We start from the raw sequence: 18,972 nt of genomic DNA, 5'->3' as shown, positions 1-18,972 counted from the left end.
GTATCTGACTGTGGTCGAGCCTTCTCCTGGGCTCCAGCCCATGAACTCTGCAGCTCTGCTTTGCAGGGGTTCTCAGCTCCCGGGATCACCCCACTTCCCCCCAAGATGAGTGATGGGAAGCTAGGCTAGCGTGATTGCTATCAACATGTCAACAAACCTCTTAGTACCCCAGGCATGATACTAGGATCTGTGGGGTTTGGGGCAGGGAGCCTGCATGAGAGGAGGGATCTATAGCCCTCTGGAGAGGTAGAACTGTTTGTGAGCCTATGGGGAGCCTTCAGTTCAGCTATTATGAGTCCCAGCCCTGCCTGGAAAAGTCTAGGGTCAGCTTAGATCCCAGGACCACTTCCTGGTTGGACAATGACCTCTTCTTCTGCCAAACCACAGGGGCTTGGCTGGCCTTCAGTGCCAGCATCCACAGCTGTCTGTCTTTTGAGGCAACACTGTGCCCCTGGAGATGGGAGGATGATTTAGAGCCAACTCTGAGGCAAGCAGCCCAGTTTTCAGTCTCTAAGCCACAGTGTGGCTGCTTCTGTCTGTTGCACAGACTTGTCATAGACTCTGGAGAAGAAGGAAGAAGATGAACTCATCCTGTAGAATCCTGTGTTGTGGAGGAAATAGGAGGGACCACAACTCGGGGGAAGATTCTCTAGAAGGTTCCCACTGTAGCAGTCCCCAGGAGTGCACAGAACTTGATACTTTGAGTAGCATGGCAGTGTGGGGGACACATGGAACTGTGCTATGATATTGTCCTGTGCGTTTGTTCATTCCAACATTATTGAGCACCTACTATATGTTAGCCTCCTTGCTTAGGCAACAAAATACTAAGGTGACCAAGAACTCTTCCAGGAGCAGACATGGTCAAGAATAATGGAAATATAATGTGGGCTATAGCAGAAATGCACAGAGGACTGTAGCACACTGGAGAGGAAGAAGGTAAGTCTCTGGAGGTAGCTGGGTCTTCAATGATGAGGACAGACAATTTTAAAAAGAAAGCATAGAAATACAAAATAATCATAATTATGATGGTGGCAGTTCCCCCCCTACCCCCCGTTTTTTTTTTTTTAAATTTTGAGATTGATAGTGTGTCCTCTAGTCCTGGCTTCATCACTCACTGTGATCTTAGGCAATTATCTCAGTTTCTTTACCTCAGTTTTCTCATCTGTAAAATGGAGATATTAGTATCTACCACAAAGAATTGTTTGAGTAAATGTTATTAAGCATTTAATACAATCCAGATCCCACATGTACATTACTTGTAATCCTTACAACCCTAAAAGTAGGTTTATCCATTTTATAGAGGAGGAAAATTTATCTGTATTGGAAGAGGAAAAGTGACACTCAGGTTGCTCATGCTCATATGGATTAAAGGCTGGTATGAGGATTTTGAACCAATATCTCTCTGACTTCTAAACTCATGGCCTGCCTTCTATTCCATGTCTACTGGGACAGGAATACTGGGTGTAGGTAGAGTGAAGTTATAATGAGATAAAGCCACCTTTGTTGACACTTCCTCTCTGGTCGATTGGGGTATATCTTGTCAGACCTGTGTGACACCAAATTTGGCTCTTCATAGAAGTGTAGTTGTGAGTTTTACCAAGAGATTGTGTGCAAAATTCATCATAAATGTGTTCTCCATAGAGCAGCTGGAAAAACTAAGGCAGGAATTAAACATTTGAACTCTTACACCTCAATAATAAAAAGGCAAACCAGCCAATAAAAAAGAGGGGAGGATGCAAAAACTTCACGAAGTATATGACTGGCCAATAAGCACATGAGAAGATGCTCAACATCATTAGGTACCAGAGAAATGCAAATTAAAGTCATAACGAGCTACCACTACTTACGTACCCACATGGCTAAAATGAAAAAGTCAAAAAAATTAAAAACAAATGTTGACCAAGAACTCTCATACATTGTTAGTACAAGTATAAAATGACACATTTTGGAGAAAGGTCTGGCAGTTTCTTATAAAATTAAACATACACCTAACTTGCTCTTTGACTACTACTAAATATTTACCCAAGGTAAATATGATAAAAATAATAAACACACGTCTGCAAATGTTTATCATAAAAATGATAAACGTTTGCCAATTAAATTGTAGAGTGGCCTAGGTCATAATAACTAAAAACTTGAAAGAGCTCAGGTGTCCATCAAAGAGACAGATAAACTATGGTATATTCATAAAATGAAATACTATACAGCAATAAAAAGAAACTGCTAATACATGCAAGAACAGGGATGATTTTCAAAAACATTCTTTTCATGAAAGAAGCCTTACACAAGAAAGTATAAATACTATATGATGATTTCATTCATATGAAGCTCTAGGACAGATTATTTTGAGGAAAGAAATCAGAAGTGGTTGCCTCTGGAAGGTTGGGGGGCAGGGATTGACTGGCAAGGGGCATTAGCCAACTTTTGGGGGTTTTAGGAATATTCTAGATTTTCATTGTAGTTTCCTTTACCCAGGCGTCTGCATTTGTCAGACTCAGTGAATGCACTTCAGAGTTGTGCGTTTCATCATATGTAAATTTTACACCAAAAGAAAAATGTAAACAAATATTGAACTCTAATGATAACACATGTCAAAATATTTAGCGGGAAGTGTACCTATGTCTGTAAGTTACTTTGAAATGCATTAAAACATAAGATGAATTGAGGGATTTATACACTGAAATGTATAGTAAAATCTTAATGGCGAAATCTAGATGATAGGGAAACATGTTCATTCTTTCAACTTTGCTGTATGTTTGAAATTTTTCATAAGAAAAGAGCCAGTTATTTAGGGGTTTGCAGCAAAGCTCCGCCACCAGAGGAGCTGGCTAAGCTTAGGATCGAACAAATGGAGACACTAGAAGCCGAGGGAGGCAGGAGCCAAGCAGTGTCGCCTCGCCAAAGTAAGTCTCTTTTTCAGTCTTTTTCTTCAACTATCACAAAGGCACAACAGCAGTGGCGGCACTCGGTATAATAAATCACTTTCTCGTGGGTGAAAATACCTGTAAGTTGGGGGAATCCTCAATCCATCTCCCAGCTACGCCTCACGCCCACCGCCCTTGATGCCCTCCCAGAGCCCACTTACATCCACTAGCCTGGAAGGGCCTAGCCAGGCCGTTGCTCTGGTAACCGCACCCCGGTTTCCGGGACGGTACCGGAAGTCACTTCTCGTACGCTCTCTCTATTGGAGGCCGGCTTCCCGTTAGGCGGGCGCCGCTGCGAGGCGGAAGCAGCCGCAGGCATGGCGGCGGCTCTGCCGCTCGCTGTGCTCGTGCTGCTGCTCCTAGGGCCCGGCGGCTGGATCCACGCACAGACCCCACGCGACAGCCTGCGAGAGGAGCTCGTCATCACCCCGCTGCCTTCTGGAGACGTAGCCGCCACATTCCAGTTCCGTACACTCTGGGATTCGGAGCTGCAGCAGGGAGAAGGTGAGAGGACTATACTGATGGGACAAAGATATCTGTGGCACCTGCTGGGAGTGGGTTGGAGGCACGCCTTGGGTGGGGTTCTGGGCCGTGGGCGTGAAGCCGGACAAAGTGAGACCTTGGGGCAAGGCTAGGATAGTTACTGAAGAACCCCGTTGTACCGTTGGCGGAACTAAGGCCTGGAGATGGGCAGTGGCTTCTGACTCCTAGTCCAGTGCACTTTCCGCATCTTCAGGCTGCCATTCAGTTAGAGCTCCCTGCGACCATGTTGATGATGATGCTGTTGGTGGTTATCATTTATACTGGGTGCTACGCCCAGTGCTAAGTTCTGTGAAAGATTACTAGGAAGAAATTAGAGGTGTAGAGATAAAGGCACTTGTTCATGATCACATCGCTGGTAAATGGCAGTCTGGTCTGGAATTCAGATCTCTCTGACGCCAGAGCCTGAGTCTACTTTTTCTTTGTAGTGGCTGAGAACCTTTCCTCCAGGATCATCACTCACCTGCTTCCCCTTCTCCAGTGTCTCATTATAGGCTCTTCCCAAAGGCCCTGGGGCAATTGATCTCCAAGTATTCTCTCCGGGAGCTGCACCTGTCACTCACGCAAGGCTTTTGGAGGACTAGATACTGGGGACCACCCTTCCTGCAGGCCCCATCAGGTGCAGAACTCTGGGTCTGGTTCCAAGACACCGTCACTGAGTGAGTGCCCACCCTGAGGCCTGATGCAGGCCGTGGAGGGAATGTGGCAGGGGAAGGTGTTGTCATCCTGCCACTGCCTTTGGGGGCAGCAGTTCCAGCAGGCAGCAATTCCGTGGGGGTAAAGCCGCATTGGAAGTAAGAAATAATATTATCTCTGAGTGACATTCTTTATTTTGCTGAATATACTTCTTTCTCTTACTACTTCCAAACCTGAAGTATGCATATCTCTACAGAGGCAGATAAATAATTGAAGCTTATTTGGATGTAAGGGATTAGAAAACTGGCAAATTGGATAACCTTTTAAAAGACATTCACTCAATAGTAATCATAATCATAATAAATACTATGAAGGCCAAACAAAACATCAGTGGGCTAGAATTGGCCTACAAGATGCCAGATCTCTGTATTAGAGGAATTGCTTTCGTTTGGGAGGGGGTGGATCTAGGTACTGCTGGACAACAGTTTCTTCCTAATTCCACTATGAGAAATCAATAGCACAAGTATGATAAAAAAAAAAAAATGTTTAGGGCATAATAGGGAGTGGTGGGGGACTGTGGCAGGTAAGAGAGCTTGAGAGGACAGCTTCCAGTCATCCCCTGTGGATTGTCGCCATGTGAGAATAGAGGTCCACTGTTGTCAGATACTTTCATTTTTTTAAGAGATACGAGAAATCTGTGAAAATTGGTAAATTTAAATATCAAGAAATTTAAAAATGTAAGACATGTTATGTGGGGGTCAGTGTCGTGCACACCAAATGACACCTGGTTTGGGTTTGGGTAGAGCTTTTAGGCTTCCAATGTGCAATCTTTATTTGAGGCTTGTGGCATGGAGCAATCGAAAAGCTCTGAACAGAGGATTATTGAAAAACTCCAGGGCAGCACTAAGGTGAAATCAAATAAGGAGCAAGCAGTGACCCACAAACTTGCCAAGCCTTTCTCTCTTGCCTGAAAGCTGACTCCCTTGCTTTTTTTCCCATCTGCTCTGCTGTCACTGTCCTTCCTCAGCTTGTAAGAGCCTATAATATGGAGCTGTTCTACTTTTATGCTTTCTATGATTAATAGAGAGAGCAAATCTGTTTTGATATTTCTCTAAGAAAAAAATGCCTAATTTAATTTGATGTTTTTTGGGGGGTCCTAGAATGGTTGTTTTCCCTTGTTCGTCGAGCCTTCATAGATGTAAGACTCCCCAGCCTGAAGGTAGAACCAGAACTTACCTTCCTGCCCAGGATAATCACAGGGAAGTATGTCGTTTTGCCCAGCTGAGCACACCTCAGCGTGGATCAGTAAGCTGAGGTCAGTGTAGAGCACTTTACATGGTTTCGTGAAACATACGTAGGTGATCCAGACTTGCTCCCTGTCCTCAGGTTGCTCATAGCCAGGTTGAAGAGAAATGATCTACCAGCTAGCCATTTCCCACAAGAGACCTAGTGAGAGGCTCGGATGGTCAGACCCACAGCAGCACAGGTGGAGGCTGTGGTTGAGAAGGGCAGGAAAGACTTCCTGGAGGAGGGAGCCTCTGTGAAGGTGGGCAGAGAGGAGTAAGTAGGGCATTCCCAGGCGGGAGGAATCACCGGAGGGGCTGCAGGGATGCCCAGAGGAGAGCGAGGAAGAAGGGGCTGAGCAGCAGCAGCAATGCTGTTCCAGCTCCATCGACTAGCCAGCCTAATGGTATGGCGGCCTACTGCAGGCTTCGAGAAGGGAGCAGAGGCAGCCCTGGGACAGTGAGGGGGTTTGTGTCTCCATCCAGTGTGGACAAGTCTTGGAAGGAGCTCAGTAACGTCCTCTCAGGAATCTTCTGCGCCTCTCTCAACTTCATCGACTCCACCAACACGGTCACTCCCACTGCCTCCTTCAAACCTTTGGGGCTGGCCAATGGTGAGAAGCCCCTGTGGCCCTCCCCTTCTTCCTGTTACCTCTTGCCCAAACCTTTGCCTCCTTTCCCCTCGGCTTCTTCCATCTTCAGCTGGGCCAGATCATAAATTTTCTGGGTGTGCAGACTGCAGAAGCAGGCTTCTGGAGACTGTGCTGTCTCTGCATTGCCTTCTTCTGAGGGGAGGAGAGGGTCCTGCCCCCAGCTGGGACTAGCGGCAGTGCAAGAGATGTACGAGGAGCAGGAGGGGTCACTCCCATCTCTAGAGTGTGGATCCTGAAGATCGAGGTCCCAGGACCTACCCAGACAGACTTCTCTCCCTCAGGCACTGATCACTATTTCCTGCGCTATGCTGTGCTGCCGCGGGAGGTGGTTTGTACTGAGAACCTCACTCCGTGGAAGAAGCTCTTGCCCTGTAGTTCCAAGGTGAGGCCAGAGCGGTCTGAATGTGGATGGGGGCCCCAGAGAATGGGTGGAGTTGGCAGTATGCCCAGGTGCCCCACTGTGCAGGGCACTTACCTTTCATCTCTTCCCGCCTCCTCCAGGCAGGCCTCTCTGTGCTGCTGAAGGCTGATCGCTTGTTCCACACTAGCTACCACTCCCAGGCAGTGCATATCCGTCCTGTGTGCAGAGTAAGTCATGGGGAATGGGGGTGAATGCCATCCAGAGGTTCTGAGAGAAAGTGCAAGTAGAGCAGTGTCTGTCAAGGGCTGAGCCAGTAGTAAGTGGTAGATGTCATGATGATTTCTCGGGTCGTTGGCCACATACCAGGGAAACTGAGTGGGTGCCTGGCAGGCTTTCAGTAAATCTGTCATGGCGCACAGTGGTCGGAATAGCTGTGCTGATGCTAGCTCAGTCACTTGCTAGCTGGCATGACCTTGAACAAATCATTTTATTTCCCTGATCCTGGTTTTCTTACCTGTCAAATGACAATAATAGTAGTAGTAGTTCCTATAGTTGTTGGCAATGGTTCATCTAACCGATGCACATCAAGCTGCTGGCACAATAGTGCTCGGTAGTGCGTGGTAGCAAATCAATGGATGTGAAGAGGCATAGTAGACAAAGGACTGAATCCAGGTAGGAGTCCCTGAGGCTCTGTGATTGGGGGACTGGCCCATCCTCATTGCTGCTGTCTGGCCCTTGTGGTAGAATGCACGCTGTACCAGCATCTCCTGGGAACTAAGGCAGACCCTTTCTGTTGTATTCGATGCCTTCGTCACTGGGCAGGGGAAGAAAGGTAAGCTACCATGGCAGCTCATCCCTACCCCTTAATGCCAGCCTCACCCTGTTTATGCGAACCAGGCCTGGTCCCAGCTCCTGCCCAAACCTGCTCTCTGCTTCTCAGATTGGTCCCTCTTCCGGATGTTCTCCCGAACCCTCACGGAGCCCTGCCCCCTGGCTTCAGAGAGCCGAGTCTATGTTGACGTCACCAGCTATAACCAGGTACCAAGGTCTCCAGCCGCATACATCGCCCCCGTCCCCAAGGCCAGCCTGCCTCTCTGCTATCTTCTCAGCCCTGCCCTTGTGTCTCCAGGACAATGAGACATTGGAGGTGAACCCGCCCCCCCTCAGCACATACCAGGATGTCATCCTGGGCACCCGGAAGACCTATGCTGTCTACGACTTGTTCAATACGGCTGTAATCAACAACTCCCGCAACCTCAACCTCCAGCTCAAGTGGAAGAGACCCTTGGAGCATGGTGGGTGAGGGTGGGCCACAGCAGGCTATGGAGATGTCATCTCTTGGGGGGCGACTCACAGTCCTTTCTTGTCACCATGAGTTAGTTAACAGACTTGGGTTTAGACCCAGATCTCTGGAGTCAGCCATCCTGCTTCTAACTCCATCTTGTCAAAGCTCCATGACCTTGGACAGGTTCCTAATCTTACTGCCTCATCTGGAAAACAAGGACAGTAATACCTAGTAGATTGGACAAGATAATTAATGTAAAACATGGAGTTCGTCCATGCATCCATTTAATCAACAAATATTTTTCGAAGATGGAAGGTGCCCTGCATTTGGGAAACATAATGTCTGCTAGTTGAGGCAGGTGTCAAACAGGTCATTGTGATTGTTCAGTGTTAGCAAGGAAGACTGCAGCAGATCATGAGGACACAGAGCTGGAAGGGGCACAGAGCTCAGCACATATAAGCACTTAGGGAATAATAATGATTCTGTTATCGCCGTGGGCTGGGGAGGGCCAGGCTGATTCCAGAATGCAGGTATCCCACTTCTGCTGGCAAAGCCTCCCATGTTCCCTCCCCGGCTTCGAGACTGTGGATGTGGCTAGGGAGTGGTGGCAGGGGGAGTGGCCCTTTCCTCTAGGAGGTGTTAACTGCTGACCTTGCTCTACACAGAGGCCCTGCCAGTGCCCTTCCTGCACGCCCAGCGATACGTGAGTGGCTACGGGCTGCAGAGCGGGGAGCTGAACACTCTGCTGTACAACACCCACCCGTACCGGGCCTTCCCTGTGCTGCTGCTGGACACCGTGCCCTGGTACCTGCGGCTATATGTGCATACCCTCACCATCACCTCCAAGGGCAAGGAGAACAAACCAAGTGAGAGCCGAGTCCCGAGCTAGGCCCCTTGCCCCTCCCCACCCCGGCTCAGTCTCCCTCCACGTCCCCCAGGCCTCATTGCTCTGGGGAATTCCTTGGAAGAACCACCCAGGCGGGAAGAGTTAGAAATCGTTTGAAGACTGGAAAGGGTAGCCTCACCAATGCCAGATCTGGAAGTAATTTGTAAGCAAAAATAATTAAAACACATAGTACTGGTTATTCTTAACTGGACCTTAGGAGGGCAGTAGTTTTCTTATCTTTCTCACTTACTTTCTTTTTCCTGGTGCCTCAGGCACAGTCTTTTGTGATGATTCACGTAGAAAGGGCTAGCAAGAAGAACAGAATATTAGGAGCAAAGAAGATAACACCTTGCTTCTTTGGGAGGGGCTTTTTAAATTTTATTTTTATTATTTTTCTAAAGAGGAGTTACTATTTCCTGAGTGCTTTCTGTTACGTGCCAGGCATGGCTCTAAAGCACCTGTTTTTTCTCTGGAGTGGAGGGAGCCTGATTCCACAGAAAGACTTCTGGGAGGCGGTTATATGTAGCATAGATTTAAAGTCTTTAAGCCCCTCTTTCCCCCCATATTTTCAAGCCTGTGGTTAATAGTTTTATTTATTTTCATCACCACTGTTTGTACTGCTTTCAGAATCTCTATTTTGAATATCCAACCTATGTATTTTGTAGGTTTTTGTTTTATTTTTTTTTACCTTTTGCTCTGGAAAATCTCACACACACCCCCAAATGGAAGTGTAATCAGTTCTCACGTACCCATCTCCAGCTTCCTGTCATTTCTGTTTCATCTCTCCCCTTATTTTATTTTTTTGGTTTGGTTATTTTTTTTTCTGGATTATCTTAAAACAAGTCCTAGACATTATAGCAATTCACCTTTAAATACTTCAGTATATATCTCTAACAGATAAAAAGGACTTTAAAAAAATATGGCCTATCATTACCACTCCTATTTTCTCCAACAGTCTTCCAAATAGGTTTTTGTAACTGCTTTGTTTGAATTGGGATCTAAACAAAGTCCTCATGTTGCATTTATTTTATATGCTCTCAAGTTTCTCTCTTTTTGATTAATAGACTTTATTTTTTAGAGCAGTTTTAGATTTATGGAAAAAATGAGCAGAAAGTACAGTAGTTCTCATATATACCCTGTCGCCCCACCTACAGCTTCCCGTTATTAATGTCTTGTATCCATGTGGTGCTCTTAGGTCTCTTTTAATCTTTAACCATTCTCATTCTTTTTTGTAAAAATATATTTGTGGGACAGACTAGACATTTGTTGTATAGAATGTTCTGCGTTCTGAATTTGTCCTTGTTTCAGCGTTTAGCATGTTCCTCCATCCCTTGTTTTTCTCGAGTCTTGGTAGTTAGTATTAGAGACATGGTTAGGTTCAGGTCCCACATCTTTTGGCAGGAAAACGTCCCAGGTGGTTCTGTGAACTTCCTGTTGCATCACATGAGGCACCTGACGTCTGCCGCCCAGTTTTTATGATGCGAAGGTTGATTAGTTGTGTCCCAGGCTCTGGATAGTCTCTCTTGAACACATCCTGGGCTGGCCGCCCTGGAAACATCTCCTTTTTCGGAGACCTTGCTCCCTTCCTTGAGCCTGCCTGGCTTCTGTGACTCAGAGCACACCTTCTGGGCACATGGATCCAGGCCCCAAGGCTTCGATAGGTGGAGCAGGATGTGCAGGTAGTCTGACCTTAGAAAAAAAGGTATGGGTTACCCTTGACCCTTGTGTGTCTCCAGGTTACATCCACTACCAGCCTGCCCAGGACCGGCTGCAGCCCCACCTCCTCGAGATGCTGATTCAGCTGCCGGCCAACTCGGTCACCAAGGTCTCCATCCAGTTTGAGCGGGCACTGCTCAAGTGGACTGAGTACACCCCAGACCCCAACCATGGCTTCTATGTCAGGTGGGCTCTGCCCCACATGCCGCCCCGCCCTCTGGTCTACCTTCTCTGCCACTAACCCTGGGTGGGGAGCACATGAGGAACACGGCTCACGGAATACCCGCCTGCTTCTCTGCAGCCCGTCCGTCCTCAGTGCCCTCGTGCCCAGCGTGGTGGCAGCCAAGCCCGTGGACTGGGAGGAGATCCCCCTCTTCAACAGCCTGTAAGTGTGCTTCGGGGTGGACATTGGCACAGATGGTCTGGTCCCTGCAGGGTAGGTCAGAGCCAGTTGTTGCCTCTCCCAAGGCAACATGGGATTTGACTCAGTCCTAATGAAAGTCCTAGTGATTCTAAAGCGCTTCTAGAAGAATAAATAGGTGAGTAGAACAGTATTTATAGCCTGCAAATACTCTTCGATTCTCTCAACAAATATTTGGTTGAGTGCTTATCGAATGCCGGGCGCTTCAGAGAGCGCGACAGTGAACAAAACCGCCTCGCCCCCACCCCACTCGTGCTGATAGTCTGGAGCGGGCTTTGTGCTCCGGAGAGTGGTGGGGGCCAAGGCACCGCTGGGAGTCATTGCGCGTGTTATCCAGGTGGGCTTCTCTGAGGGGTTGGCCTTTAGGCTGAAACCAGGAAGGCTGAGGAGGAGGCAGCCAGGCGAGGCAGGGCCTCTATCCTCTCCCGGAACTAGGCAGCTCTCCGTCAGGTCCACGTAGTGAGCTTTCATCTGAGATCTCTTCTGTTGAAAAGGTTTGGAGGCTAAGAAAAGTTTGAAAAGCCTTCCCGCTGAGCGCTGGCCCAGCACAGCCCCAAAGGGGACGGGGTAAGACAGGCAGGGGCAGCGGCCCTGCATCACCTTTCTTCCTGACCCCCAGGTTCCCAGTCTCGGACAGTTCTAGCTACTTCGTGCGGCTCTACACGGAGCCGCTGCTGGTGAACCTGCCAACGCCAGACTTCAGCATGCCCTACAACGTCATCTGCCTCACGTGCACGGTGGTGGCCGTGTGCTATGGCTCCTTCTACAATCTTCTTACCCGAACCTTCCACATCGAGGAGCCCAAAACGGGTGGCCTGGCCAGGAAGCTGGCTAACCTCATCCGGCGTGCCCGTGGTGTCCCCCCACTCTGAGACTTGACCTTGTCACAGCTGGGGCTACTGTTTCTTTCTGGGAAGGGGTGGTGGTGACCCCAAGGGCCATTTCTGCCACTTGCTGTCCCCAGACTTGGCTCTTAAACCAAACTGTCCCTGGGCTAGGCCAGGACATGGAGCTGTACTGTGCCGTACAGTAGCCACAAGCCAAATATGGCATTTGAATTTAAATAAATTTAAATTAAAAATTCATTTCCTCAGCTGTGCTAGCTGCATTGCCAGTGCTCAGTAACCAAAAGTGGTTAATGGCTACTGTATTGGACATGCGGACAGACATTTCCATCATTGTAGAAAATTCTGTTGGACGGCACTGCCCTAGGTAGTGGGTGTGCTACAGATTCGTTTCACTGTGTGGTAGATGGAATTTACTGGTTGTGGAATAAAAAGTCACTGCTTCCTTGCTTCTTTGCCTTTTGTCTCCTTGAGGCCTGGGAAGAGCTGGGTAGGGACCAGGCTTGTTTGCTGGGTACCTGAACAGGAACTCCTGCCCCCCACAAAAAACTAAAGTCCCCTATCTTTGCCCACCCTCTGGCCTCATCTGACTGTAATTCCCAGAACTCCCTGGGCTTGGCGGGGCATGTTTATGTCTGCGCATCCATGACCACAAAAATGAATCATCCTCTGCCTTTTCCTAGGAGCACTGAGAACTGGTCCCCCATCACCAAGGTAGAGCTGGAGAGGTAGGAGAGCTGTGTGTGGCATTTTTCTGACTGGATTGTGTACCATGGTCATGTGGGGCTCTTGTGAAAATAGTACGGATCCCTCGGGTCCAGACCCCATGGATTTCGTTGGTCTGGGTGAGGCCCAGCCTTCAAATATTTATCAGGCTCTTCACGAGCTTGTGTTGTAGGTAGTGCATAGACCACTCACAGGCTTTGAAGCCAGGCCCATTAGATCGAAGCCTGCCTCTACCCACCTACCTTCCGGTTATGGAACCCTGGATTCCTGTAAAATAAGTCCTTAGGTGGATGCCTGTCCCTACCCCCATCTTCTGTGTCTTCCTCTGACACAGTCGGCATCAACCGTATAAGTTACTTTTGGTCTGTTCCTCTCCCCCCATTCTTCCATCATAGTGGTTTGGCTTAGAACGCCGTGTTCCACCTCCTACACCCCCCACACCCCTCCAGCTGCCTGGTGCACTCTTACTTACAAAACCATTATGAGATGTTCTTCCTCCAGGAAGTCTTCCCTGATACACCAGGCTGCTGTAGGCTCCCCTTTCCTCTGCTCCTACAACTCCCTGGACTTACTACCTATCGCTATCACACTGGTTGTCATTGTCCTTTAACTTCTATTAGACTAAGGGCTTCCTGAAGGCACAGGACAGGGCCTGTCTTCCAGTCTGGACCTGACGCAGCTCAGGACATGTAGGTGCCCAGTCAGCAAATGGTAAATGTGCGAATGGGTGCAGGCTCTTCTGGCTCGGGATCTGGGGTCCAGGGGCAAAGATGGGTGGAGTGAGGGGCGCCTATAAATCCCGCAAGTGTGAGTGCAGTGGTACTGGTGATACTTGTAGAGCTAATGGATGGGGCTGTTAGGTTGCCTCTGAGGGGTTTCCAAGAGCCCTCAGAACATACAAGTGATGTGTGTATGTCCATGTGTATGTAAGAAGGGAGGTGGTGAGCTGGTGAAGACCATGGGCAAAAGCAACTAATCAAATGCTTTGACTTGAGTTTCTTTCCAAAGAAGTAAATAAGCAGGGTGTAAATGAGATAAGAATGCAGGTGGGTGGATATCTGAAGCTAAGTGATCTTGGCAGCTTGCATGAAGCAGCATGTCTGCCAAGTCAGAGCACGGAGTTGTGGCCTGGCTGTCTTTCATACACCCCCAAGTCAGTACCTAGAAACGACCTCCACTGCCATGTCATAAGTAATCTGTGCGGTGACAACACCCCATACCTTTAGTCTAGGCCTCGCTGAATTCCAGATTCATTTACCCAACTGCTGCCTGCTTGCCACCTACACTCGGATGTCAAAAAGCATTTCAAATCTAGTATCTCCAATACTGAGCTGCCGATTTCTCCACCCTCACCCAAACATGTTCACCCATAGTCGGCTCATCTCTGTTAATGACAACTGTCATCTTTCCAGTTGCCCAGGCCGAAAACCTCGAAGTCCTCTTCGACTCTTCTCTCTCATACCCCGTGTGTACCCCATCAACAAATCTGTTTGCTTTACCTTCAGAATCCATCCGGGATCCAACTCCTTTTCACCATCTCCACTATCAAGTTATCAGTGAGGACTTCCTGGCCACTGATTTTAAATCTAAGTCGCTACCCTAGCTACAGGCTCACTCCTTTCCTTTCTATTTCCTTTCCAGCTCTCACTGCCATCTAACGTATTGTGTCTTATCTTATTAATTAAGCTCTATAAGGGCCAAGATTGTTGTCTTTTGTAGCTGCAGTATCTGGAATTACATTTCAATAATTGTTGAATGAGTGTATGGATATCATGCAGTAATTTTGCTGCTAAGCAAAACAGGTCACCCAAATGCCTGGGTTCTGAGCCTTGCAGTACTTACTCAGGCCTGGGTATTTACATCTGTGCTCATTTGGGGGTTCTCCAAGTGTACTGGCCATGGCCTTCTCCAAGAGCACTGGCACAAAGCAGCGGGATTAGGGAAAAAGGGCCAGAGGTGCCAAAGGCCGGGTCAGGAAGGCCCGCAGGGCATCATGGCCCCTTCCCACCCCCAATGACCAGGATCTGGGCAGGGGGCCTGGCCTCAGCCTTCTCAGTGCCCCGCAGTGGGACAGGGATGGTTGTTAATGCACTGAGAACTGGGTTGGTTGGCAGGACCCTGCCCTGAGCAAGGAGTGCTGGGAGTATAGAGGAACGCCAAGTCCATCAGCCTTGCATTTCCCAGCTTCCCTGCCTCTGTGCTTTCCTTTATTGCCTCCCTGGTTTCGTCCCTGAGCTACATCTTCCAAGAAGCCTTTTCTGACCATTCCCAATCCTACAGTGATCATCGCTTCGTCTGAGCTCACATAGTCATTCCTTTATTTGTTCATTTATTTATTCATTCACCTACCCTCTGACCCATATTGACATCACTCCTATATATTATCTATCCCTCCATCCACTCATCCAACAAATACTTATCTAGTATCTGTCCTGTGCTGAGCACTGTTCTAAGCGCTAGGGACACAGCAGTGAACAAGAAAGGTAATCTCGATCCTCCTGGTACTTAGAGTGTAGCAGCAGAGACATAATAAAAGCTTAGATACATTAATAAGCGTATAGTGTATTCCAGGAAGTGCTATATTCCTTGAAGCAAAGTAAAGCAGGGTGAACATGAGAAGGATGATCAAGACCGCTGAGGAGGTGGTGAATGAGCAGTGAAGAAGAAAATTACATGAAACCCAAAGGAAGAGCATACCGGTCAGAGGGAACAGCAAGTGCAAAGCCTGCAGCAGGAGCATGCTAGTGTGTTTGCAAAACAAGAAAATCTGTGTAGCTGGAGCTAAGGGGGCTTGGGGTGAGACTGGAAAAGGTGGCAGGGGCCAGGTGGAAGAGGATCCTGTAGTCGAGGACTCTGGGTTTTATTCTACATGAGATGGGAAGCTCAGGAGTAACAAGCTCTGATTTACACTTATTTGTTAATTTACCTTTTTTTTTTTTTGCCTTCTGTTGCACAGAATTGGGTTAACAATTCTTCACGATGCTTTCATCATTGGTCCATGCGTGGCCCATTTTCATATGTATGCATGTATTTCGAAGCAATGAGCTCCCAAGAACCTACTATCCCACAAGAAAAGTAGCACCTTGATAGTAACTCATTTGATGTTTACAAGATCACCCTGATTGCTGTGTAGAGTCTATAGGAGGAAAGAATGGACACTGGGAGGTCAATAAGGAGGTGACAGAGTTATCAGGAAATGGGACCTGGGGTGGTAGCAGTAGAGGTGGCGAGAATTGATGGAGTTTGGGATAAATGTCGAAGGTAGACTCCCCAGGACTGACTTTTGGATTGAGTATGGGGTGGATTCTATGAATGCATGCATTCAAGGATTAATCCACTAACTATCCACTCAGTACTTGCTGCTACATGCTTAAAATATGTTGTCTTTTGCAAAATATACACCTGACATGGTCCTTGCCCTGCTCACAGCCGAGAGGCAGAGATAGATAAACCTAAAGGACATTGGAATAAGCACTGTGATCCAGTGAATCCAGGGAAGTGTTGATTCATTTTTCTGGGAGAAAAGAAAAGGATAGTTATGTATGACCTGGCACATAGCAGGTGCTTAGTTCTTGTCCCATCTCTTGAATTGATGTGATTAAACACTTTAGTGTATGTTGTTTTTATTTTAAAATAAATACTTTTAATAGTCATATTTTAAAAACTGTATAAGCTTCAGAGACTAGAAACTATTTTGCATACCAGTCAAAAGCTAGCCTCACTTAATCTTCCAAAGCTCAAATCTCTGAGTAACAGTTAAGCACAGGAAAGGTAATGGTAATGTAAAGGTAATGGGGAAAGGTAAAGGTAATGGGGAAAACAGGGAAAACTTGACCTTTCTATCTCTCTCTATATTCATTCCTACCTTGAGCCCAGGGCAAGTTGGGCTGCTCAGCACATTCTTCCTGACGTGATTTCACATGATCTAGATTAGCTCCTGGCCAACTAGAGATGTCAGGACATCTGAGGGGTCTGGGCGTGGTAAGCACACGAGAAAGACACCAATGACACCACCAAGGACGGGTCTCAACTGGGAATCTCAGATTTTGGCTCTGAGTCTTGCCATTTCATCTTGGGCAGCAGTTTTCCTGTCGACAAGGGGAAGTGGTTGGACTAGATGGAGGACAAGAAGAGAGGGTTATGGAGGGAGGGAGGGAGGGAGGAGGGCGTGGTGGTCAGGGCAGACCCCATCTGGCGTTCAAAAACATTACGTATATTGAATATTATTCAACCCTAAAAAGAAAAGAAATTCTGACACATGCTACAACATGGATAAACCTTGAAGACATTATACTAAATGAAATAAGCCAGACTAAAAGGACAAATCCTGCATGATTCCACTTATAAGAGGTAGCTGGATTCCACTTATAAGACATACCTAGAGGAGTCCGAACTCATGGAGACAGGAAGTAGAATAGGAGTTGCCAGGAGCCGGGGGCAAGGGAGGAATGTGGAGTTAGTTCGAATGGGTAGAAAGTTTCAGTTTGTGAAGATGAAAAGTTCTGGAGATGGATGGTGGTGAAGGTAGCACAACAGTGTGAGTCTACCCAATGCGACTGATTCGAAATACCATTCTAAATTGTGCACTTAGATGCGGTTAAAAGAGTAAATGTTATGTTGTATATATTTTGCCACATGCAAAAAAGTAAAACCCTTGTTTTTTCAGGATTCTTCTAGGTAGGGAGGGGAGTCACGCCCCGGCTGACCAAGATACTCTGAATTTCCACCCCTCTCTACACTCCTCTAGAACATAGTTCTTACTGGACAGGAAGTCCCTCCCAATTGGACATGGAGCCTCAGGAAGGAAGGAGCAGCAGGCATGTGCTGGGGACAGATATATGAGGTCCCCAACTTCTTATTCAGTCTGGCTTTCGTGAGAACCTCCTGATGATCAAGGACCTTGTGTCCTGGGTCCTCATCTTTATTCTGGGGGCACAGGATGATGATGGCCCAAAAGAGGTAGGAGTGGAGGGTGACCCAGGATTGATCACCCGTGAGAGCTGAAGAGGCTGTGAGCAACTATTTTTTTTTCAGGTTTCATATATTTATTCAGGTGATTCAACTATAGAATGAAGTATTTTTTAGCATTGTGAAATACATTGTTTTGAAATCTTTTTTCACTGCAATTCTGTTTATTACAGTTTTTAGAATCTTGAAGAGATTTTCTTATCTGAGGTATTTCATACATTCGGGTATTTTGCATGATGTCTGATGTGATCAGTAGTGAAGGTTATAATGAAGCAGTAGCTATGATCATAACCCTCTCGTAATCTAAAAACAACAGAGATTTTCTTTTCTGTACAGGCAGCGATGGAATTATCAGGTAGTAACTGTCCATCTGAAAGAAACTGGTTATCTTTTCCTTGATCAATTAGTATGTCCAGTTGAGAACCTGGATAGGACTTCACAAGATGGTTGGCATCGTAAGCCTTCCATTTATTTAGATCTGCTCCCAAATACCCATTAAAGGCCTTTTTGCCCCAAGGACAGAGCACTGGATTGCAAATTGGAGTAAATGCTGAAACAGATTTGTAGTTTCCAGAATTTTTTAAAGCATAAATCAGAGCTCCATGGCCTCCCATGGAATGGCCAAAAATAGACATCCTTTGTGGGTCCACTGGAAAATTGGTGTTTATCAGTTGGAGAAGCTCCTCTGCTATGTGAGAGTACATTCTGTAGTTAGTCTTCCAAGGATCTTCAGTGGCATCCACATAAAACCCAGCACCAGTGCCAAAGCCCCAGCTCTCATCTTCACCTTTAATATTGCAGCCACGAAGGCTGGTATCTGGAGCAGTGACGACAAGGCCGTGTTCTGAGGCAGCCTGATGATAACCAGATTTTGATATAAAATTCTGTTCTGTGCAAGTTAAACCAGACAGCCGATATAGCGCAGGGCATTTTCCAGCTTCTGCCTTTGATGGTAAGTAGACAGCAAATTTCATTTTGCAGTTCAGTTCAACACTGCCATGTTAAAAAACCCTGCAGTCCCCCAAAGCACTCGTTGCCGGAAATCTGTTTCAATGCCATTCTTTTCCTGCTCAATGCTACTTGCTTTTTTGTCTGCACCAAAGGGTAGAAGATCTTCCAGCGGTGGCGATGGCGGCGATGGGGACAGAAGCAGTGGGAACTGAAAGTGTGAGCAACTTTTCGAGGACAGGCTCAGGGTCCTTGGAGGAAGTTTCAGGCCACATCAAGTCACTACTGACCCATTCCCAGAGGATTTCAGAACAGGGCCCCAGTGTAGAAATGATGGCAGAGCCAGCTTTCAGTCAAGGCCTAGGAATATGCAGCCATTGTCTTTAGCTGCTCTTTACCTTGGCCTTTGTGAAGGAGACAGTCACCTCCCTCCTGGCTGGCCTGTTGGTGGCCTAGAGCCAGAGCCATCAAGCTGGACTCCTTACCTAACCCTTTCAACATCTACTATCCTGGGGCCTCCTCTTATCTATCCCCTCCCACTGTGATCACAGACACAATCACGTTCATCATCTTTGTCCACGTGATGTGTCCACATGCTTGTCTTCATTACTAGTTTCACCTTTGCCACGCTAGCAGTACTACAAGGCATTACTACAAGAACCAGTATTACTTATACCCTCACTACTCATACCACTGTCGACCACAGCCTTTTTATCTACACCTCTGGAACCCTCATCAGTACCATCACTGCCACCTCTGGGTGACATGTCCCTTCTTCCC

The 18,972-nt window shown here is 47.3% G+C and overlaps 2 protein-coding genes across 5 annotated transcripts; one reads left to right on the top strand and one right to left on the bottom strand.

The window, feature by feature from the left end:
• Positions 1-3,160: 3,160 nt before the first annotated feature.
• PIGT (phosphatidylinositol glycan anchor biosynthesis class T) lies at positions 3,161-12,000 on the top strand. 4 transcript variants are annotated; one of them, XM_011369340.2, is made up of 12 exons: positions 3,161-3,428; positions 3,946-4,123; positions 5,870-5,997; positions 6,318-6,418; positions 6,538-6,624; positions 7,142-7,229; positions 7,338-7,435; positions 7,527-7,692; positions 8,348-8,548; positions 10,305-10,470; positions 10,586-10,669; positions 11,325-12,000. In XM_011369340.2, the coding sequence occupies exons 1-12, from the start codon at positions 3,242-3,244 to the stop codon at positions 11,575-11,577; spliced, it is 1,737 nt and encodes a 578-aa protein (XP_011367642.1). In that variant the 5' UTR covers positions 3,161-3,241; the 3' UTR covers positions 11,578-12,000. The 4 variants fall into 4 exon arrangements, with proteins under 4 accessions (XP_011367642.1, XP_023391883.1, XP_023391884.1 ...); XM_023536115.1 differs by having other exon boundaries at positions 3,199-3,428; positions 5,810-5,997; XM_023536116.1 differs by lacking the exon at positions 3,161-3,428 and adding an exon at positions 5,487-5,660.
• A 5,298-nt stretch (positions 12,001-17,298) lies between these two features.
• On the bottom strand, positions 17,299-18,318 carry LOC105298257 (S-formylglutathione hydrolase-like). The gene is given in 2 exon segments (XM_023536114.1): positions 17,299-18,255; positions 18,257-18,318. Coding segments are annotated over 2 exon segments (846 nt in total). The 5' UTR covers positions 18,304-18,318; the 3' UTR covers positions 17,299-17,456.
• Between the last annotated feature and the right edge of the window lie 654 nt (positions 18,319-18,972).

This window comes from Pteropus vampyrus, unplaced genomic scaffold (assembly GCF_000151845.1).
Source record: "Pteropus vampyrus isolate Shadow unplaced genomic scaffold, Pvam_2.0 Scaffold147, whole genome shotgun sequence".
Taxonomy (NCBI): Eukaryota; Metazoa; Chordata; class Mammalia; order Chiroptera; family Pteropodidae; genus Pteropus; species Pteropus vampyrus.
This window is presented reverse-complemented; position numbering and strand designations above follow the sequence as displayed.